Source organism: Ambystoma mexicanum, chromosome 8 (assembly GCF_040938575.1).
Source record: "Ambystoma mexicanum isolate Mex_15411 chromosome 8, UKY_AmexF1_1, whole genome shotgun sequence".
In the NCBI taxonomy this organism is placed as follows: Eukaryota; Metazoa; Chordata; class Amphibia; order Caudata; family Ambystomatidae; genus Ambystoma; species Ambystoma mexicanum.
The window spans coordinates 1,501,672,168-1,501,696,011 of record NC_090929.1 but is presented as its reverse complement, the minus strand read 5'-3'; the positions used below and the strand labels follow the sequence as shown (position 1 = coordinate 1,501,696,011).

At 47.3% G+C, this 23,844-nt stretch overlaps 1 protein-coding gene across 1 annotated transcript in view; it reads right to left on the bottom strand.

Moving 5' to 3' along the window:
• Window positions 1-23,844, bottom strand: part of AS3MT (arsenite methyltransferase) — a 1,233,739-nt gene that overhangs the window by 383,485 nt on the left and 826,410 nt on the right. The window contains exon 6 of the mRNA XM_069611692.1: window positions 6,845-6,914. Within this exon, the coding sequence (XP_069467793.1) occupies window positions 6,845-6,914 (70 nt within the window). The remainder of the gene's footprint in view (window positions 1-6,844; window positions 6,915-23,844) is intronic.

Genomic DNA, 23,844 nt, shown 5'->3' with positions numbered 1-23,844 from the left:
TTTTGCTTATCGTCCTCCTTACACCAACAGAACACTGTGGGGAACCCAGGTCTGTCTGGGGGTTGGAGGGGTGTAGGCAGTAGAATCCAAAAGGATCTTAACGGCTTGTTTTGGTCTCAAAGTCCTAAACCCCACACAAATGGAGCCATTAGGCACAAACAATCAGAGATCCTAACTTACTGATATCCACAGGTGTATCCCCTCACAGGAAGTCCAAAACCCCAGAGGAAAGGTGACAGGGCTATATATGCTCAGATTCTCAGTGAAGAGAAGCAGGTTTTTGAAATAGGAGCTAGCAGTGGGATTTTGGAATGAGTTGGAGAGTGAGACAGGAGATTGACAGAAGAGTGGAGAGAGGATGTGGCTGGACAACAAGAAGGGAGTTTGAAAGAGGTGGTTGGAGACAAGAGTGAGAGATAATTCATCTACAGAACGCTTGGCTGAAACAGAAGGAGCAGGTTGGTTGGAATCATCTGGGGGAGGTTGGAATGAAACGTAAGAAGGATATTGGTCTGAGTCCTCTAGAGGAGATTAGGTTGAGCCAGAAAGAGGTTGGTTTGAGTTATCTGGAGGAGGTTTGGTTGAAATAGAAATAGATTGGTTGAAGACACCAGAAGGAATTTGGAGGAGAATATCAGAAGAAGTAAGTAGAAGGCCCATGATGGGAGGAGGAACATATATGTTAGATGGCATTGAGGAAATGGACCAGAGCAGGCTGAGAGGAGGGTAGGAATCAGGAGCCTAAGGCAGGAAGATGAAAGAGACCCACTTAGAGCTACCTGTAGTAAAACTCAAGGGAGGCAAACCAATGTTGCTACAGCAGTGAATTTGAAGAGCAAAGGAGAAGACGACCCCCAAGAAAACCAGAGAAAATGGGTGTGGAAAGGCGTTAAACATGAGACATGAGACTGAGAACAAAGAATTAGAGACATCAAGAAGATCAGAGGAGAAGGGTGAGGGAATCCCTCAAACTCGAGACTGAGGATACAGTGAGGAGGAAATCCTGAAAAAAACAGAGACGATCGGTGCAGCAAAACCCTTTACACCTGAACATTTGTAGCCCTGTGTGTTGACAAAGAGGGTTAACAAGGCGTGAGAAGACTAATTCAGTTTCATTTGGATTACAATTACAATCCGTTTATTGCTTCAGCCACTCTGTACTATAATTCCCTGAAAAAAAAGAAAATAGTTTGCACTGTATTTCTATCTTGGCCTGTTCGTGGATTCCTGAACAACTTTGTGACATGACATATTGTGGAGTAAGCCCCAGGCATATATCTCTAAATCAAGAAGTCATAGTTTTGGTGACTTTATTCCCTCATGCTTGTTCACATAGAATATTGCAGTAAAATTGCCCGTCAATATCAAGATGCACTTGTTCTTGGCTAGTGGAATAAAAACTGTCAAGGCCAACAACACTGCTTCCATCTGAAGCACATTGATATACAACTGAGAGTCCTGTAGGTTCCATAAACTGTGGATGTAGTAACGGTCCTGCAACCCGAATGAGGAGGAGCCCGCTGTTATGGTTAACTCAAACTGGGATTGTTCAAAAATGGTAGGCCTGGCAGAAGGTTCTGCTTGATAGGCCACCAGTCATCTCCTACTTGACTATCTCTAAAACAGAAAGAACTGTCATTTGAAACTGTTAATTTTAGTTCCACGGATGAGACAAGAGCACCTGCCTTCACCTCGTACAGAGACGTGCTTTTGGAAGAGCCATCAAGCATTCTTTGAAACCATCACACTTTGGTGTAAACCTTGGGGCAGAAAAGGCAGTGTCCCCTCCTTAGCGTCTGTGAGCTGCTGCTGAGTTGAAAAGATCCTGGCTTACTTGGTATCTGAGATGTAACCAATGCAATCCCGCTTTTTAATGGGGACTAGTTGACATTCTATACACTGACAGAAAACCCCAGCATGTGCACCAGAGTCACAAGAGCCTGCAGAGAGGCAATACTTTCCTGTGTGCTGCGGCCCCCAAGGAGACAGTCGTCCAGTTAGAAACAGACATGAATACGGCTCAGTCTGAAGTGAGAGGCCACTGCTGTCCGGGGGTGTTGCTAGGTCTGGAAAAGATCTGGGGCACGGCTAATTTGGGACTGTCAGGACTGGGGGCTAGGTAGTCTTTTTGGTTGTAACCACTGAGCTTCTATCCCGGGCTACAACCAAAAGACCAGGGGCTATAACCCCCTCAGCCCCCCCCTAGCAACGCCTCTGCTGCTGTCATCACTTTCATAAATACTCATAGAGCTGTATTTAGATGTAATGGGAGGACAATGGGCCTCATTACGAGTTGGGTGGTAAAGATGGCGGTGATTCCGTTACCGCCGCATTACCCTCTTACCACCAAACTCGTACGGAGGTCCAATGTACTGGTACCGGTGGACCTCATTGGAAAACAAAGGAATCTCATTTGAGGGCTCCAAATGAGAAGATCAAGACATGCGTCATATGATCCCTGACCCTCACGTTATGGTTTAGATTTTGTGTCTGGGGTGGAAGAATGGATTGCAAAACCTTGAGGGTGAGTCCTCTGTTGCCTCCTAAGTTGCTAACTGGAGAACTAGTCCTCCATTCTGTGCTTCCTATCGTAGAAACCGCAAAATCATCCAGAAAGGACCTGGATATTTCCATTCTTGGAGGTTCCTGAAAGTGCTTCTGTGACTGCTTAATTAGCAACGCTAATAACTTGTCTACCTGAATAGATGTTCCTTTCCTTTGAGTTCCTCATCTGCTATTGGGCAGAGCAACTCTAGGCTGAAAGGAAAATCAATAATTGTTTACTGCACATCTACATAACATTTTTCAGCTCCCATACAAGCCTGTCTTCCAGCATCTATTACTACACACTTCCCCCTGGACACGGAAGGTCTCATTACAATGTTGCCGGTGCGGTAAAAAAGTGGCGGCATTTCCATTACCACCAATTGTTGGGTGGTAACGGAATAACTGCAGTATTTACCATACCGCTAAACTATGAGTTTGGCCTTTTATTGGGGAATTTACTGCAGCACGATTACCACTCGAGAATCTGAAAAATCCCCATAGAGTCTTATGGCTTCCAAAATTGGGGACTAACACTGCCATACCGCCATTTGGAATCCCGTTGTGAATCCATGCAAACGAGTGGGGGTAAGTGTCACCAATTTTGGCAGTAATTCAGCAGATTTTCCACCAAAGTACCGCCAAACTTGAAATGAGGCACAGAGTCTTCATGATGAACAGTAGATTGCATCATGACAGCTGCGATTTGTGTAGGCTTACTTCGTTCCGACATGAAAGCAGGGTGGCACTGAGGACAGAGATATGCCTCAATGTCAGCAGTCTCATTCATTCGTTTTTGATTGCTAGCTGCTAGAAAAGCACCTGTATTGAGCAGGCATAAGCGCAACAACAGCTCGTCCCCAGTGTTTTCAATGGTTAGGTGGTAGAAATGGGTAGTGCAGGTTTATTTCAAAACATAGCAGCAACCACCACCGATAACTCGATCTGTGGAAGCGATGCCAAGCACAGTTCTTCTGTAGGCACCAGTCTGTAACATCCCCTAAAATGTACTTTTGGATGTGAATGCCAGAACTTAGGTGAACAACCAGGGCAGGGACTTTGGGAAGATTTACCAATGATTTCCATGAGATCTTCCAGCCTCTAATGAAAAGCACGGTCAGGGAAAAAACATCCCACCCTCATCCTCCTGATTATCATATCCCTGAATATCTGGGACATCTTAATTGTAAGCTATGAAAGGATCTCCAGGTTGAGGGGCTAATGGAGCCAGTGTAGGCAAGCTGGTGTAGTGTCTTTTGGAGGATGAGTAGGGGGGTTTAACCAGAGCGTGACCCTTTGGTAGTAAATTAAGGTCCATTGGGTGCTTAGGAATCAAAGGTATAGAAACTGGCATCAGATTTGGTTGGACAGGCACAGTGGCCTACATTTCTTTGATAAGGCCATAAAGTACCCCTTCATAGCTTGTGATGTCATAAGCTTTTGGAATTTATTGAAAAAGCAGTCCCTATCCTCTTTAGAGGATTGTGGTTCCGACCAATGATGAACATGGGATTTGGAGGCCTCTGACTCCACTTGTCGTATTACAGAGTGGAAAGGGTACCAAATTGAGGGAGAAACCTGCAAGTGGTGAAGAGGGTCTACTACACCCTCATGGTGAACAGGATCCCATCCCTGGAGCCCATAGGCTAAAGGATGGAAAAACTGGAGTCTACTCAAGATCTAATATTTTTGTTTGAAATTGCTGCAAAAGAATGATCAGACTCCTCTGCAGATTCGTGGGATTCCGCTGATCTAGTCTGTGTATGGATTTTGAGTTTTCGGTTCCACAAAGACAGTAATCTAGAAACAGAGCTGCTGCTTCTGCGCTCTCTACCAGACATGTTCCACACCACACATATTTGCGTCTCTAGCAGGCACCTTCATGTTGCTGAAGCAGTGCTGTACCTGCTGGTATAGAGGCGTAGACAGAGTAGGGCCTGAGCAGGCAAGGCCCACCCAAAATCTTTAAATGCCCACTCAGCAGTGCTGTATAGGCATTTACATGTGTTAACGCCACTGCAGTGGGCACAACTACATTAGATTCAGACCCCACTTGTTAGATAATCCTGGCTACTACGCCTCTGTGCTGGTGGCCATTCAATCAGCTTTTAGGTGAACCTCTGGACATACCCTGGTACCAAGAGAGAAAGACTCACAATGTTAGCCCCTGTAGAAGCCTGAGGGTTTTGAGACATTAACGTGGCAATTTCTTTAGTGTCAAGCGAGGTGAGAGCTGAAGACAGGTGTTAGCCTCAAAAGGGGGAGCCTCACAGGAGGCAGTAGCACAGAGGCCAGCTGTAGAAGGTCCTGAAAAACGCTCCTGAGGCCAGGGACATGTGCGAAAATGTCCCCAGGCCAAGGGGTTGGGGAGAAAATAGTTTTTGACTTACCTGTATTTTTATTTTTGTTACTAACTGAGCTTTTGGGTAGAGGCTTTCCAAAGACTGACTTCCAACACTTGAAATGTTTCCTTAGCGACCTGATTGAAAGCATCCTACAGTGGGCAAATATCCCAGGCTAGGCATTCCAGGCACAATTTGGGTGGATCTGCTGAAGACAAATTTGTGTCATAAGAGCTACAGGAAAATCACTTGTTTTGGCAGACAGGCAGGAGGCTAAAGGAAAAGAAAAAGTAATACAAAAATACAAATATTTGGGGTGATGCAGGAATAAATGTACTGCTCGCTGACATGGTCGAATAGACTGGCAAGCGAAGCAAGAGGGCGGGTCATGAAGGGAAGGAGCTCCACAGCGCGCATGAGCTCCAAGTTCAGGCTATACATTGGGTGTATATGCTGATCCAAAAGTAACATCCAATAAGTATGGAGCAAAGAAGACAGGATGCAGGAGTACTGCATGTAATTTCCTGATGACTACGTTATGGATAATCGTAATTGGTCAATAGACAAACAAGGGGCGGAGAACTGCATGACTGCCACTATTGAAGGTGGCTCGGCAGGACCATCTTTATATGGAAGGACATTTTGCACATTGTGACAAATCGTCCGCGATGACCGACCGACAACAAATCCCAAATCAACATTTATCTCAGTTGACCCAGCTGTTCTGGTAACATTTTCACACAGGAGTGTGTCAAGTCAGTGGTTTTCTGGTGGTCTGGGATATTCCCCAGTGTGGTTCACAATAGAATGCCAAAGGAGTAACGGAAAAATTGCTCTGGTGAAAGAAGCCAGGATATCAAATATGAGAAACAATAGAGTGCAGCCAGTGCATTCACAAGAGTAGTAGGTCCAGTGTGGCCGACCATGGACATATCAACTGGGCTTTCAGTGTCATGTGAATGGGACCAAAGCCGAGAGCAAACTACCAAGAGAAATCACAAAATATCTTTGGAGGCAGACAAATACACATTTCCTGTTCCAAACTGAACCCTGCCTTACTTGAAACATGAATAGGTAAATTGACCAGCATCTAGTCCCTACTGAATCCTGAATGGGAGGCTGAACCTGTGTTTAGGCACCACCGAATTTAATCCGGAATGGGAGATTGAACTTGTATCTAGCCTCCTTTGAATCTGGAATGAAAGAATGAACCTTTATCTAATGTTCAGTGAATACTAAATGAGACATTGACGTTTTACCTAGTCTACACTGAATCCAGAATAGCTCACATCCATTGAATCCTGAAGAGAGATTGAACCTGTACTTGATATCTTTTGGATTCTGAATGAAAAAGAGGACTTAGTTCAAGCTCCTACTGGAAATCCTGAAAAGGGGCTAAGGAAGTCTAACGAGGAGCCTATGGGGTTGCTAAGAAAGCCTACTGAGAACCATGAGAGGCTGAGAAAGCTTATTGAGAAGCGAGGTGTTGCTGAAGCCTGTTAAAATCTAAAGGGGTGGGTAGACTATTTGAACTGTGTGTAGCACCCTCAAGCCATTTGCCAGACCACATCAGATTGGGGACAGGTTAGTGCCAGTTTTCAGGTAATGCTCATCAGGAAAAAGTCTGTGATAATGCTGGCTGATTAACTTCATCACACTTTTATTTTACTTCATTATCATGAGAACCATGCCCTGAAATTATGAGACTCAATGATACTTTCCACTCGCAAATACTATTTGTGACCCATAATTGTAATTATCAATGAAGTTTGTGCTTGGTCAAAGATGATCATTATTCAAAAATGCAGTTTTGCTCTGCCAAGACACCTTCAGAAATGTAGGCCAACATGTATGACAAACACGAACATTTAAAAAAAGTATATCAATAGGTTACCAGTTACACAACCCTAAATACTGCATATAACCCAATAAACTAAAACAATCTCTTTTTGTATTACCTTTAACACTCTGTAGGCCTCTTCAAGGACTGCTCTCTTATCTGGGCACAGGTTAATCACACAATTTGAACTAAAAAAAAACATATCATATTCAAATAATGTATAAACAAGAAGGAACACATTCTTCAAATACATATAATGAATTCACCAAAAAAAGTTAATTGTACATTTACTCAAGAATTACATTATCAATGAAAATGGTGCTTTCTACAATACAATCTAATCTCAATAAGCATCCTCCACTTTAAAGAATTGGCAAGCGGCGAAGGAGTATGAGAATGATATTATACTTGCCTGTACAAATGTTCCAAGTAGATGAAATATTTGATTCATCGTTTCCAAGAAATATATAGAGCTACAAGCACAAGCTGGATGCTTTGGTTGCATATGCAGAACTAAATCATCGAAGCCTCAACATAAAAAAATCCCAAATACTTACTTTCAGGCCAGGGATGGAACTAAAATATAAGACCTTCCGCTGGAATGTCAGCAGTATGCCCCTTGAAAAAGTCTCTCATTTGTGTTATCTGGGGTGCAGACTGTTCGGAATCCAGAACAAATCAAAGTTTCAAATTTACCAGCATTCCAAAATGCTGATGCTAGCCACACAAGTGTGCAGTGAAAAGGAAATTTGGCAATTTGCCGGGCCCCCAGTGTTAAAAAGTTTACAAGATGAAGGTTTTGCCATCTATAACCTATGGGGGTGAGAACTGGGGTCTCCCTACACTTTTGGACTGTGACGCGCGCTGGAGTGCCTGTTTTGGGGGAAGGTTTTTCAACATCTATATGCTGACTTGCTGAATGATGAGAGACCAGTTGGAACCTGTCCTGATTACCTGTAACGCTCACCTGGCTCCCACGGAGGCGCTGGTCTGGTCTGGGTTGCTGTGGCCTCTTCAAGCGTGATGTGCAGAATTCGGACCACCGATTGAACAGGACCCCCAAATCTTGCTTGTCTGGCCCGTAGGAGTATCCTTCTGCAGATGAGAAAGGGGATTAACGGTCTGCTGAATAATGTGCTTGCTCTCCCCTTTCCCCCTTCGTTCTCCTCTGACTTCCTCCAAAACCCCCGGTTTAAGCTCACCTTATGGTTTGGAAGGATGAACTCTCCATCCTGCTTCTGGTGCAGGGGCGCGCGTTCGTCCAGTTACTTCACTGGTTTTCAGAATGGCGCTGGCAAATCCACTTGACTTTACTGAGCGATACGCCGTAAGTATGAAGATGCAAAAGTTCAAGTGTGAGCCTCCTTTTATGTTGTCTTTTTCTGTCCTTTATTTCAGGTGCAGAACTAAGGCTATGGTTGAAGGGTTAAATTGCCGGGGTAAAATCAGGTGAGTCAGTGATGAGGACGACCCCTCTAAATGTCTTTATAATTCCCCAGTAATGTCTTTTGTCCTTTCCCCATAGGGGCCGGGGTGCGGTACCTGCCAGAGATGTGGCGCCGACCCGAGATGTGGAATGGCTCACCAAGAATAGCCGGTAAGTAATATGGCTGAAAAATCCGGCTTTCCTCTTGTGTTCCCTTGCTCACCTTTTGTCTCTTCTTCTCTCCTTAGGTGCGGTGCAGAGATGTGGCGACCGGCACTGAGAGCCGCGATGGAGCCGGGCGGCGTCTCGGGAACAGGTGAGGGAAGCGCGGCGCTGCAGCGAGCAACGTGGTGCTTTTAAATGGAAGTCTTCCTTCAGGAATGCTGGCGTGAAGATTCCGGATGCAGGTAAGAAGGTTGAAATAGTTCTTGGTTTTCACCTTTCTCTTCTCTTATTCCCTTACAGGTGTTCCAGGTTTGAGGCGGGCGTGGCTGGAGTCCAGGTGCAGGAGCAGACACGGTGAGCGTTCAGCTGCTGGGATGCAGAACAACGTGAAGCACGTGTGGCTGTCCGGGTGTGGCTTAAATAGCCTTGGAAGAAGTTCCAGGTGAGTATTCTTCCACAGCCCCACCCAAGTAACAAAATAGTTCCTTCAGAAAAAATAGTCCCTCCTAAGCCTCATTTGGCTTGGTTCTTCATACAGCATGGTCTGCATCAGGTGAGTGTGCAGCATGGTCTGCTTCAGGTAAGTGCACCAAACACTTCCCTTCATGAGCCTGGCGCCTATGGCACCAGGACTGATGTCCAACATGAGCCTGGCGCCAATGGCGCCAGGACAGAGTCCAAAGAGCCCCTATAAAGGGCCGCTGGGCTTTTACCCGGGGGTGTGATGCCTGCTCCCGGGGGTGCTGGGCCTGGCCTGGTGCTCCGGGGGTAGGCATCATGACATTACCTGAACAAATGCCTGCTAGATTTTGGCAATCCAGGGTAATGAGGCTGCAGCTAAACTTGATTCAGACTAAAGAAATTATGGGTGCCAGGAACAAAGTTCAGAGAATATTAAGACTGTGTCGATTTTGATCTCTGCTTGAAGAGGTGGGGACTCTGCGACATATAATATTGCCTTGGAGGCGAGGCACATGTTTTACTTTGGTCACCTCCTTCAATACTACGCTCATGTTCCCACTGAAAGAGTGTGGCAGCTCATTATGAATTCCTATGGTCGCAATGATTGGATGGTTACGGCAATTCAGTCTTTGAAGCGGGCGAAAAAGCAATGAAATTATGATTTGACAGATTTATTTTTGTACTTTGTAGTATTTTATGTGTTCTTGGTTTCTGATTTTGCTTCTGCTCAGATTTTGCCTTAATTCTTTTTAAAAATGTATTCTGTAATTTTCTAATTTGGTTTTAACATCATTTTCTATGTTTTGTTAAAGGTTACTTGTTAACCAAATAGCAATAAAAAATAAAAAAATTCAAATGTCCAAGAAATTGTGTGAGAACAGTGATCAATTTAAAATAATATGTACTTATACACAAAATACACAACACAAGTAGTATTTTTTAAGCGTATTTTGTGCTGGAGAACCATTGTAAGAGGAAGGGAATCTGTCCTTGTTCAGCATGGACTTTTCTGAAGAATCTCATGTTCCATTCTCTTATGGCTTCTAAACGCTGTGTAGCAGGCCTCGCACTGAGGAGATTGCTCGCCTACATGGATGTAGTGCTCTAAATATCAATCACAAGTGTAAGTAGTCCTCCATTTTACTCCATGGTGATCTATTATCAGTGAAGGGCGCAAGTACTGTTTTCGCTGGTCTTTTTCATCCCGCATGATTTGTGTGAAATATACCTATCAACACTGTGACTCCTGACATTTCTAGGCCTGCGCCTCCAATTAGCGATACTCTTGTATTGAGTACGGCATAAGCCGCCTGAACGACATCCTCGGTAGCACTGTCTGCTACTTTAAGAGAATGAGCCCCCAACTCGGCTCCGCCCACTTCAGGAAGGAGTTCTACATCAGCTGAGGAAGTCCACCCTTGCAGCGTTAAGCCCGCGCCAGTGAAGGGCGCGCATACTGTTTTTCGCTGTTTTGCTGGTTGCTGTGTTCGTCACCCCCTGCCTCTTGAGCCAGACAATACGGTAAGACTGAATCCCCAATCTTGAACACGAAAAACCTTTATTTTTCTATATTGTTATGTTTTGTTTTATTTTTGCTTTGATCCCTCGCGCACGTATTTCTGCCCCCCCTCCACTGCCCTAGCTGCCCACACACTCTACATCAAGTCATCAGAGGTCGCACCGCTAACGCTGCCATTTCATCTGCCATTTAACCTTTATCCTGACAAAGCAACTACCAAAATCAGGGACTGCGGGTGCTCCGCCTTTGACCTGATTACGATTGAGCTACCCCCCGTGGGGCCTCAACTCCAATCTCCAGAAAACTACAGGTCTTTCCGCATGTACAGCGCACACCCACTGTCGCCACTCTGTAACTAAGAACAACCAGCCTCAGCGCAGCCAGGACAACGGGGACTGCAGGCCTGGTGCCTTTGACCCGTATATCCTTTAGCACTTGAACTCTCGAACCTCAACCTACAAGCGACCTCCAGACATCTAGGAAGTCAAATCTACAGTTGATACACACTGTGTTAGGCAGAATCCTGTGCAGCTCCCTTAGGGAGCACTACAGAAGATTAAGACTACAGATGAGAGGAATAAATCCCCTTTGGCATCAGTCTGTACCACAAAGATTTAGTTGGTAGCTGTGGCTGAGCAGTCAGACTTATCTCAAGAGGGAGATGAGCAGTATTCAGGGTTAACACAATAGGCCTTCAGTACGATGGAACAAGGAAACACTGACCAAAGCTTTGTAGTAAAAAGAATATATATATTTATTTTATACACTTCTAGTAAAACACATCTATCAAAGTTCTTAAGCAAGTTAAATTCGGTCAAAGAAAGTATACAAAGCTCCCTAGTTAAATTGTAGACAAGTTTGAGCAAGAGTGAAAACTGAGCAAAATGTCACAGTCAAAACCAAACACAAGTGGCACTCTAGCAACTTCTCACAAGGGAGGGAAAGCACAAGTTATACAGAAATATCTTTTTACACACCCTAGCAACACTCTCCATCAGTTTGTGTACCAGTTTAAGCAAGGCAGTACATCAGTATAGAAAATACTTAAATGAAAACTGAGCAAAATGGCACTTCACAAGGTTGAAGAGAGGGGAGAAAAGGGAAGTTATAAGAAGTAGGTGCACCAACACAGTTCAAGTTGAGAATCAATCTAGAGAAGGCAGTTCTAACAAATTTAGCCAGAGTCAGTAGGCCTGTGCCAGAGTCCGTGGTACAGGGCAAGGGCCCAGGAGCAAAATGTTCTTGTAGCTGCAGTCAAGTCTTTGGTTAACGATTTTGAAAAAGGTGGATGCAGAAGGTGAAAGACAAGGTTAAGAGAGAGGGGCGGCCAACCCAACAGGTAGGTAAAGGATTTAAAACACCTTTAGCTCTACCACGAAGAAAGGGCGGCCTGGCGGAACAATGTACCTTTAGAATAAAGAAGTGGCTCCTATGGTGGTGGTTGTTCCTGGTAGTTCCTGCAGTTCGGGGGATGCGGCAGAGAAAGAGAGGCTCTCGTCGTGGAGGAAGGTTTGAGTTACTGCACTACCCAGGGATGAAACCAGCCGCGGTGCTGCCCGATGAATAAAATGTACGCTCCTTTAAGTCGCGGTCCGGGTGGACTGTTGTCTGGCTATCCGGCCTCCGAGTACAGGGTATTGGTGATTCAACTAAGGCAGGTCCGGGAATGCGATTGGCAAACTGGTTGGCCCCACCAGCTGAAGGGAAGAAGGCTCTTTCAGATGAAGATCTTCTCTCGTCGTGTGGAGAAAAGTGGTGAGACGCTGCAGCAGAGCTTCACCGGTGGTTCAGTCGTTGCAGATGTCTTTGGCTTCTCTCCTCTTCAGCTTCTTAGTTCCAGTGGCGACGTCTTGCTCTTCCAGTCCTCAGGACCCGGCTTTTATGCAAAAAGAGCCCCATTCAACAGCCTAGCTGTCACTCACACAGTGGAGTGGTCTTCTTGGCGGGAGACCCTCCAGCCTATCAGGATAGAGTGCTACATGGGTTGCTGAGGCAACCCTGTCCAGGGGTCCTACTCCCACTCCCACATAATGGACCCACCCCAGTGTCAGATGCCGGTTGCCCACGTAGTGTAGCCGATGAATTCTTCCTCCTGATGTACCCCTCTGGCTTCAGAAATAGACAACCAGAACAGTCAATCAGAGGAAAGAAAGGATGCCATATGAGACCCTGGTACTGCAGATGCCGACAGGTGCCGCAGGAGCAGGTACAGGCGAAGCCAGATGAGATACAATCGGTATAGGATAGGCGCTGGACCTGCAAGCGAAGTGAGTGGTTAACAAAACATGAAATGTAAAGCCAACCGCACTTCTAGACAAGACCAAAAGCCAATGACCAGCCAAAATCAAAAGGGCAGTCAAATGTGGTAGAGCATTACAGGCGCTCTGCTATATTCCTGGTTCCTCAAAACTTGAAATAATAGCCCCCTCCTCCCTTTAGCACACAAGTTATCACAATGAAGATACTAATGGCTTACCATATGTTGTTCCTTTTTTCAGCTACGGCAGACAGCCATATAGGAGGAAGCGAGAAGGCCAAATTCCAAAATCCAATAGGAAGACCAGCACCCTATCCCGACGGCACGAGGACGCCTTAGTACACACTGGCAGTCTCTAGTCAGTGTACTGAGCAAAGCAAGGAAGTCCCAAATTCCAAAGTCCAAGAAACCCAAAGAGTTCACGCAATCCAAACACGAATCCAAAAGCAGCCCGGGTGAGTCAAGAGGAAGAGGTACAGTAGACAAACAGAGTCAGGAAGCAGCCGAAGGTGCATACAGCAGCAAAGTTCAATGGACGTAGGGAAAGAAGGTCCGTAGGCATTCCGAGGTCAAACACGAGTCGGGCAATGAACAAGAGCAAAAGGCGGTCCAAAGACGATTCCAGGTAGCGGTCCGGGTCAAGGAAACAAGACAGTTCAAGGTAACAGGAGGGTTGGGGAGGGAAAAGGTACAGCAACAGGGATACAAGGTACAATGTAAACAGAGTACGAAGCTTTCGTAACGCCACTAATTAACAATCAGAAGCACCGGCAACAGTGAGGGTGGTGCTTAAGAAGAACAGGTCACGTGACAACGCTGCGCGCTGTTAGGCGTCGAATGTAGGAAGGATATAGAGGACGCCAGCGTTGCCATGCCAACTTCCAGGCGCCTGGCTGCAGCACGCTTAAAGGGCTACGCACACGTGTTTTGACATTGCTCGTACGCCCGTACTTGACAGTATCCTCCCTCAAAGGGGCCTCACCCCCCGAGTAGACCAGAAACGTGACAAAAGAACCGGGGCATGGATGTTCCCGGCAGGTTCACAGGTACGATCCTCAGGACCATAGCCCTTCCAATCAACCAAATAGAGACGCCTGCCCCCTCGAACTTTGGTGTCCAGGATCGCACTCACTTCAAATTCGTCGAAACCCTGCACCTTAATAGGCGGAGGAAGTGCAGGCAACCTGGCCGACGGATGACATGGTTTCACTAGTGATACATGGAACACTGGATGTACCTTCCATTTTGAAGGAAGGGCCAGGCAGACGGCAGCAGGATTAATGAATGACCTGCAGTACACTGTAAGGACCCACGAACCGAGGTAACAGGGTCCGTCGACCAGGTAGGCGTAGGTTCTTCTTGGATAGCCAAACCTTCATGCCTGGGCTACACACAGGGGCCGTGGTGCGGTGCGCATCTGCACATATCTTGATTTGTTTCTGGGCCCGCAGTAGTTGTCTTTTCACAATGGCATGGGTCTCTGATAGATTCCTAAGACAGCCAAAGGCAGCCGGATTGTGTAATGGCAATTCAGCAACAACAGGCAATGAACGTGGATGCTGGCCATACAGAGCAAAGAATGGGGACAAACGCGTTGCCATGTGAAGGGAGTTGTTGTAGGCGAACTCTGCCAGTGGTAGAACAGAAACCCAGGTATCCTGACATTGGAAGGTAAGACAATGTAGATATTGCTCCATAGTGGCATTCAGCCTTTCGGTTTGCCCATCTGTTTGGGGATGGTATGCACTTGAGTATCTACCATCTACACCCAGCGTCGTTGTTAACGCCCTCCAAAAGCAAGAAGTGAACTGCGGTCCCCGATCAGTGACAATAGTGGAAGGCAGACCAAAACTTTTGAACACATTCTTTAGGAACAGATCCGCTAACACGGGAGCGGTAGGAATACCATGACAAGGTACAAACAGGGCCATTTTTGTGAAATAGTCTATGACTACCCAGATATTGTCGTATCCGTTAACCAATGGAAGCTCTACAACGAAGTCCATAGAAATCATTTTCCAAGGGCTATCTGGTATAGGCATGGGTTGTAGCAAGCCCACAGGTTTTCCATGTTGATGTTTACACTGGGCACAAATGGCACAAGCTGCTACGTATTCCTTTATGTCATGGTTCATGGAGGGTCACCAGCACCACCGTCTCAAAAGGTCTATAGTCTTCCAGATACCCGGATGCGCAGCTACCGCCGAATCGTGGCACCATTGCATAGCTGTACGCCTTGTGTCCGAGCCAGGAATATAGATTTTACCCTGTTTATAGGGCAACAAATGGATGATCTCCAACCCAAGTCTAGCTATCTCAGAAGGAGTGGTTCTCACCCAATTCTGGATCAAAACCTTTAGAGAGGGACGTAAAGTGCACCCACATACCACTTGGTTAGGTAGCACAAGGGTGCCCTGGAGATTAGAAGGTTCAGGAACACCATGGAGACGGCAAAGGGCATGCGCCTTGGAGTTCAAAGACCCATGGCGATAGGTGATGGTAAAGTTGAACATAGCAAATAATTCATGCCACCTGGTGTGGCGTGCAGTGGTACATTTCACGGATTGGAGTGCCAGGAGGTTCCTGTGATCAGTGAACACTTGGACCGGTTCAGGGGACCCCAACAGATGGTGTCTCCATACCATGAAGGCATCTCTAACAGCCAATAGCTTGCGTTCAGTGATCGTATAGTTCCTTTCATACAGGGTAAGTTTTCTTGAGTGGTATGCAACTGGATGCAGGTTATTGGTCTCTGGGCAATGCTGTGACAAGATGGCTCCTAATGCTATGTCAGATGCATCTGCTTCAACGACAAAAGGTAAGGCTGGGTCTGGATGTTGAAGCACGGGAGCGGAGGTCAAAGCAGACTTTAAGGTCTCAAAAGCCTGTTTTTCCTCCTTATTCCACTTAAATAAGCATTTGGTGCTGGTTAGTTCAGTAAGTGGAGAGGCGATGGCAGAGAAGTCTTGGATAAAATGCCGGTAAAAGTTGCCAAAACCTAGAAAGGACTGCAAGGCCTTCAAGGTGTTGGGACAAGGCCAATCCAGTATAGCAGCTACCTTGGACCGGCTCATCTGCACACCTTGACTAGTGATATTATAGCCTAGGAACTCCACCTCAGTTATATGGAACATGCATTTGTCTAATTTGGCATACAGGTGGTTTTCTCTTAATCGTTGTAGCACGTTACACACATGGGCGACATGAATGTCAACTGAAGGGGAGTAGATCAGAATGTCGTCTAGGTAAACGACGACATATTGGTCCAACATGTCATGAAACACTTCATTGATGAAATATTGGAAAGTCACTGGAGTGTTGCACAAGCCGAAAAGGCATAACGCAGTACTCAAAAAGGCCATACTTAGTTTTGAAGGCAGTCTTCCACTCATCGCCCTCGCGTATTCGTACTAACTTGTGTGCCCCCCCTTAAATCCAATTTCATGAACACCTTCGCCGAACCCAATTGGTCCAACAAGACCGAAATCAAAGGAATAGGGTATTGATTTCTGATTGTGACTGCATTCAGTGCACGATAGTCGATGCACGGACAAAGGTCCCCCTCTTTCTTAGGGACAAAGAACACGGGGGAGGCAGCAGGTGAACGTGAAGGACGTATAAAGCCAGTGTTCAAGGATTTCTCAATATAATCCTTCAAGATCAAGTCTTCCTTTGGGGTCAGTGAATAAATATGCCCAGACGGGATCTTTGCTCCTGGGACCAGCTCAATGGGGCAATCATAAGGTCAATGTGGTGGAAGCACCTCCGCCCCGCGGGCGTCGAACACATCCCGATACTCCTTATATACCATAGGAAGCGTAGTGTTAATGACAGCACCCACAGTATGGGCGGTCTCAATGAGAGCATGGCTTGGACTAGTGGTTTCTGAACGGGTCGTCAGACACTTGTTTTCACAATAAGCCGAGAGAAAACAAACTTCCCCCGAATGCCAATCCACAGATGGATTATGCAACTTCAACCATGGTAAACCCAGAATGAACTTGAACTGTGGTGCGGCAATGAGGTTGAAAGATATACTTTCTTGATGACCACAGTCCGTGGTCATGACAAGGTCAGTTGTACATTCCGTCACAAGGCCAGAGACTAGGGAAGAGCCATCAACTGTGTTCACCATTTCAGGACATGTCTTTGGGACAATCGGAAGACCCAATTTCCTGGGCAAAAGAAACATCCACGTAATTCCACGTGGCTCCTGATTCCAAGACCACCATTACTTCATGTTTCTCAAAACAGGGAGCCAAAAGGGATACAGACAGACAATAAGGGCTATACAATGTGGGATCTATTGAAGAACCACCCGGCATCTGGATCCCTTCAGTCACCGGGCTTTGGCGTTTCCCTGTTTCTTGGTGGGTTTTTTAGGGCACTCCCGGAGCAGGTGGTCTGATCCTCCACAGTAGAAACATAAACCATTCTTTCTCTGGTGTTCCCTAACTTCCGCCGATAAAGGGGCTCTAACTGCCCCTATCTGCATAGGCTCCGTGGATCCAAAAGCAGAAACAGGAACGGAAAGGGCAACCGGAGGAGCCGTTCTCTTTTCACCCTTCCTTGCTGCCTGACAGGAATCGATTTGGAGAACCAAATCCAATAGTTCTGAAAAGGCTGTGGGTATCATTGGGACTGTAGCAAGGGTGTCTTTCAGGGAGTCTGATAACCCTTTATTGAAGAGAAGAACAAGTTACTTCTTACCTTGTAACGTTCTTTCGACGGGATGCTCCTCCGACGTATTCCTCATCTTAGATATCTCCTTCCAGCTCTGCTGGCCTCGGAAAATATTTTCTCTAGAGGGCGCTGCGCGTCGACGTCCTCCGAGTCGATGTCCCTCGACAGCCGCCGTATCGACGTCGACGTCATCCTGCCTATAAAGGCCGCGCGCAGCGTCCGTTGCTCAGTTCCGTTTTGTAGCCCACAATAATACTTTCTGGACTAGACTAATCACCCTGAAGGAGCGTAAGCTGCAACAACAAGGGAAGTAGAACTGCGGGGATGGATGGGAGGGTCGATGAGGAATACGTCGGAGGAACATCCCGTCGAAAGAACATTACAAGGTAAGAAGTAACTTGTTCTTCGAAGGGATTGTGTCCTCCGACGTATTCCTCATCTTAGATAGGCTCCCATAGCAGTATTGTATTATTGGAGGATGGAGTACTGACTTCACGCTGTCTTCTATTGATGAATAGAATGCAGTACAGCCCTTCCAAACCTAGTCTCTTGATTGGAGGAGGAATCCAAATTGTAAAATCGTGTAAAGGTATGGACAGACGACCATGTAGCGGCCGCACAGATGTCTTTAACCGGCACACCTCTTTTGAGGGCCGATGAAGCTGCAATACCTCTGGTCGAATGAGCCCTAAGGTTTTGAGGGGGCTCTTTTCCTGCCAGTTTATAACATTCCAGAATGGCTAGAATGATCCATCTGGAAATGGTCTGCTTAGTTATTGGTAACCCCAGCTTGTGACCTGTGTAACCTACAAACAGCTGGTCTGCCTGTCTTATCCTGGCTAGTCTACTGATGTAAAAACGTAAAGCCCTTCTAGGGTCTAGCCTGTGTAACCTCTCTTCCTCTTTCTCCGGATGAGGAGGAGGATAGAAAGATGGTAGGGTAATCTTCTGAGTGATATGGAATTCAGAAACCACCTTTGGGAGGAAATTAGGCTTCACTTGCAGGACAACTTTGTCTTTGTGAAATATTGTGTGAGGGGGTTTACAAGAAAGAGCTTGTAATTGGCTCACCCTTCTAGCAGATGTAAGTGATATTAATAAAACAGTTTTAAGGGTAAGGAATCTTAACGAACAAGAATGGAGTGGTTCGAAAGGTGTGCCCATCAGGAAAGTTAGTACTAAGTTTAAATCCCATAGGGAAACTTAGAATGGTCTTGGGGGATAAACATTGATTAACCCCTTTAGAAACTGTATTACCAAGGGTAACTTGAAATAGGATGGTTCTTCCGCAGTGCGCTTAAAGATGGATAGCGCTGCGAGATAGCCCTTAATGGTGGCAACTTGAAGGCCTGAATTCGCCAAATATAGAAGGAAGGACAAAACCATTGGTGTACCACATGAAAAAGGGTCGATATTCTGTTCTCTATACCAGCTGCAAAATCTGTTCCAACGGCAGCGGTATAAAGACTTTGTTGCTGGCCTCCTTGCGGAAAGCAACACCTCCATAACATCATCAGGGAGGTCCCAATCCTTGTACCTCAACCTTTCAGAAGCCAAGCGTGAAGGTTGAGGGTTTTGATGTCTGGATGGAGAACCTGACCTCCCTTCTGTGAGAGTAGGTTCTCTCTGAGTGGAAGTCGAATTGGAGGGCAGATGGACAAGTCTAGAAGGTCCGGGTACCACGTTCTCCTGGCCCAATCCGGGGCAATTAGGATCATGGTTCTCCGGAATCTTCTCAACCTCCTGATCATTTGAGGAATGACAGGGACCGGCGGGAACCCGTACAGAAGCGGAAACTCCCAGTCCACTATGAACGCGTCTCCCAGAGTTCCTCTCGGGGGAAATTCCCTTGAGCAGAACAGATCGCATTTCCTGTTGACGCTGGTGGCGAACAGATCCACCTGAGGGGTTCCCCAAAGGGCGAAGATCTCTTGAAGGACTTCCTGAGCTAGTTCCCACTCGTGGGAGACTGTGCTCTGCCTGCTCAGAGCGTCCGCTGTCAAGTTCTTCTCTCCGGCTAGGTGAACTGCCGATAGAGAGATTCCTTCTTGGATTGCCCAAAACCAGAGCTGCATCGCCTCTCTGCACAGGGGTAGTGATCCTACGCCTCCTCTTTTGTTGAGGTAATGCATGGCCACTGTGTTGTCCGTCATTATCAGGACGTTTTTCCCTTGTACAGCTGGCAGGAACGCCTTCAACGCAAGTCTGATGGCTCTCAGCTCTAACAGGTTGATATGTAGTCTGGACTCCGATGGAGACCAACGACCGCTGATGGTCAAGTCGTTGGCGTGGGCTCCCCACCCCGTGAGTGAGGCATCCGTGACTACTGTTATCTCCGGCCAGGGTTGCCAAAAATGTTCTCCTTTCAGAATGTTCTCCTGACAGGCCCACCACTGAAGGTCTCAAGCCACCCTGTCGGGAACCTGAAGAAGATCTGTCATTCTCCCTGAGAATTGTGACCACTGAGTCCTCAGTGCCCACTGGAGGGATCTCATTCTCAGGCGAGCCTCTGGCACTAGGAAAATGCAGGATGCCATGAGGCCTAGCAGCCTCAAAAAGTCGAAGGCTGGGAGACGTTGGGCATCTTGGAACTTGGTAACCATCTGTAGAATATCTTGAGCCCTCACCTCTGGTGGCGAGGCTTAACCCAGGGAAGTGTCCAGGATCGCTCCTATGAACTGGAGTCTCTGCGATGGTATCATTTGTGACTTCTTTAAATTGAGGGAGAAGCCCAGTTTGTGAAGGGAGTGGCACACGTGATTTAGCTGGATCTGAGCTTGTTCCGAAGAGACAGCCCTGATCAACCAATCGTCCAGGTAGGGGTAGACGTGAATCCCTTCCCTCCTTAGACTTGCCGCCACTACCGACATTAACTTGGTGAAGACCCTCGGGCGGAGGTCAGCCCAAATGGCCACACTCGAAATTGATAGTGAGAGTTGCCAATTGCGAACCTCAGGTATTTCCTGTGTTTGAGATGGATAGGCACATGGAAATAAGCATCCTGAAGGTCCAGAGATACCAACCAGTCCTGGAACTGAAGGGCCTGGAGGATCTGAGAAAGAGTGACCATCTTGAATTTGTCTTTCCTGAGGAATTTGTTCAATTCTCGCAAGTCCAAGATGGGTCTCAGTCCTCCGTCTTTCTTTGGAATGAGAAAATAAGGGGAGTACCAGCCCTTGTTCCTCTCCGCTACAGGTACCGGTTCTATGGCACCTTTCTCTAGCAGGTCCAAAATTTCCTGCAAGAGGAGCGGATCCGGAGCTTTCTGAGAGCTGATCCCCGGTGGATGACTCTGAGGTATGCGTAGGAAAGGCAGACAGTAACCTTGGGCAACTGTTTCCAATGCCCAAGCATCTGACGTGATAGCCTGCCATACCGCCAGATGTTGAGTCAACCTGCCTCCTACAGGTGTCCTGTGAGGGAAGTCCTCAGAGTGGTTTTGGGGCGGCTGATGCAGATGCCGATGGTAAAGAGGCACCTGCTGTTGCTGCGGCTTTTGAATATCTACCCCGTCCACCTCGGGTAGTTCTTCTTTGTCCTCTTTGAGCCAGTCGTCCTCTACCTCTTCCGAATGCGGAGTAGAAACGAAAGGACTTGCCCCTCGCAGAGGTTCCTGTGGGACGAAAATGTGTCTGACGGATTGCAGCGCCTAGGGATTTTGCTGCTGCTTTTGAAGTTTGCAGTTTCTCTAAACTGTCATCCGCCTTTTTCCCGAACAAAGAAGAGCCATCGAATGGCATGTTCAAGAGCCTGGCTTGCACATCTGGGGCAAAACCAGACTTTCTCAACCAAGCGAATCTCCTGGTTGTTGTACTTGCCGCCATTGCTCTGCTGATACTGTCAGCCGAATCAATGCCCGTCTGGAGGGATTCGCACATAGCGTCTTTACCGTCCTGTATGATATTCAGGAACGCCTCCCTTTCTTCTCCCTCCGGGATGCAGTCAGCCGCTGTAGAAGCACACTCCCAAAGTATATGGCTGAATCTAGCAAGGGTGCAAGTAGCATTAACAGATTTTAACGCCATGCTACATGCCGAAAAAACTTTCTTTGCCATAGCATCATATTTTATATCGTCCCTGTCCTGTGGGACGGTAGGATAAGCCGTCTTGACATCGGTAGAAGATGCCGCCTGTACCACCAGACTTTCTGGGGATGGGTGCTTTGACAAAAACTCTGGCTCTGTAGAGGATACCCTGTATTTTGTAGACAGTTTTTTATTTACTGCCGGGACGACATCTGGGGTTTCCCAGTTCGTCATAATCTTCCACTGAAGAGCTTTATGAAAAGGCACCACAAGATCCTCCTGTGGGACTTTGTCAAGAATATCCGTGAGATCATCTTGTTGGAAAGATTGTGAAGGTGCAGACCACCCCATAAACTCTGTGATCCTGGCCATTAAGGCTCTATTGGGGGTTTCAGCATGTTCCCCCGGGTCTGGCCTAGCAAACTCCACCTCAGGGGAAGTGTCTAACCCACTTTCCTCATGTAAGGAATCATGAAGATCCTTTAACCTGCGTTCTTCAGAGGAAAATTCCTCCCTAATTGGGATTACAGGTCCCTGCAACTCAAATGTGTCTTCCTGTTCAGACAATTCACCCTCTTCCATAATTGAGGACATAGTTCTCAATTGTTCTGAACTCATAAAGGGTGTAAATCCCATTTCCAAGGCAGAGGGTGCCGAACTTGTCATAATCGGCCTCGAAAACGTCGATGTCGTTGACGCCGACGTCAAAGGCTTCGAGCGTGGCGTCGAAAACAAAGGCGGAGGCCTCGATGACCTCGACAGAATTGGGATTCTACTAGACAATCTCGAAGCCATCGTCATCGAGGACCTGGGGATAGTCACTGGGTGTGTCGTGACCGTGACTTTTCTTGGCATCAACGCCGGTGTCGAAGCTGGCGTCGAGTCGACAGACCCGTGTGTCGAAGGTCCCTTCGACAACGGCGTCGAAGACACCGACCTCGGCGTCGACGGAACCTTCGTCGACGGCGTCGACGGAACCTTCGAAGAAGGTTTGGAGGTCATAGTCCTACTCAAGGGTTCGAGACGCGCTCGAGAGGTTTCCTTCGCCTGGTACTGCGACTCGCGGCGTTTTTGACCTTCGGGTCTTTCAACCAGAGCATCGCTCTCGGCAGTCTTCGAGGGGGTCGAGGCCGCTTTCTCGAAGACGCTCATCATATTTTTGCGGAATTCCTCCCATTCAGCCCGGGAACTATGTTTCGTGGGGCAAGGGATTCTCTTTGGCGAAACAGAGGAAGAGGAAGACGGAGAAGGGGATCTTCGACGTCTCCTCTTCGAGTGCTTCGATCTCGAGGAGTGATGGGACCCACTCCGAGACCTGGAGCGCGAATGGTGACGAGGAGACGAATGTCTCGACTTCGTCGACGAAGAAGAAGCTTTAAAAGTCTTACCTTTCTCCAGCTTCCCCCTACGCTCCTTCAGGGCCTTAGCTGTCATGAACATACAGTCCTCGCACTCCGAACAATGGTGTTCAGCTCCCAAACACCACAGACAAACTCTGTGAGGGTCAGTCAGCGACATCTTTTTCCCACAATCTCGGCATTTTTTGAAGCCGGATCGAGGAGTTGTCGGTTCCGATGAAGAAGCCATCGAGTACGGATCAAATAACTCGAGGTAAATAGGTTTAACCTGACAAAACTGAGCAACGGTATTCCGAGGCACTGAGTAAGCGCAGAAAAACGGAACTGAGCAACGGACGCTGCGCGCGGCCTTTATAGGCACGATGACGTCGACGTCGATACGGCGGCTGTCGAGGGACATCGACTCGGAGGACGTCGACGCGCAGCGCCCTCTAGAGAAAAGATTTTCTGAGGCCAGCAGAGCTGGAAGGAGATATCTAAGATGAGGAATACGTCGGAGGACGCAATCCCTTCGAAAGGCCTTCTTTTCTTCGGGCCAGCCAGTCTCTGCCACCAGCTGATTGAACTTGGCTAGATAAGACAAGAGGGGCAGATTGCCCTGTTGAAGACCAAGCAGTTCTAGATCAGTAGCCTGTGTGGCGTAACTTGTGTCGAACACATGACTCATGGCGTCAATTAAAGCATCACAATTGTAAAGAAGGTGACTACCTTCTTCTAACAACGGATTGGCCCATGCAGCCACAGTACCCCCTAAGTGGGACAACAGAAATGCCGCCTTAGTGGTGGAATAGAGGAGGAGGCTGGACGACATAGAAAGTGCAACCTACACTGGTTCAAGAAGGTCCTAAAAGTCTTGGTATCTCCATTGAACCTTTCCGGCGGGGCCAATGGAAACTGGGCAGTCATGTAGACTGGTCCAGTACCCTGTTGAGGAGGGACAGAGCCAAGCCCAGAGACACTGGCCAGAGGAGGCGCCTCTGCCCCAAGAGGTTGAAAACCTGCCTGCAACTCATCAATGCACCGTTGCGTGGCTGAATGAGCCGCAGTCATATAATTACGCAAGTCGGCCACTAATTGCAATATAGTGGCCAATATCTCATTGGCATCCATTTTATTGGCTTCTGATTATGTCAGATGTGGGTTGACAACGTAGTGTAGCCGATGAATTCTTCCTCCTGATGTACCCCTCTGGCTTCAGAAATAGACAACCGGAGCAGTCAATC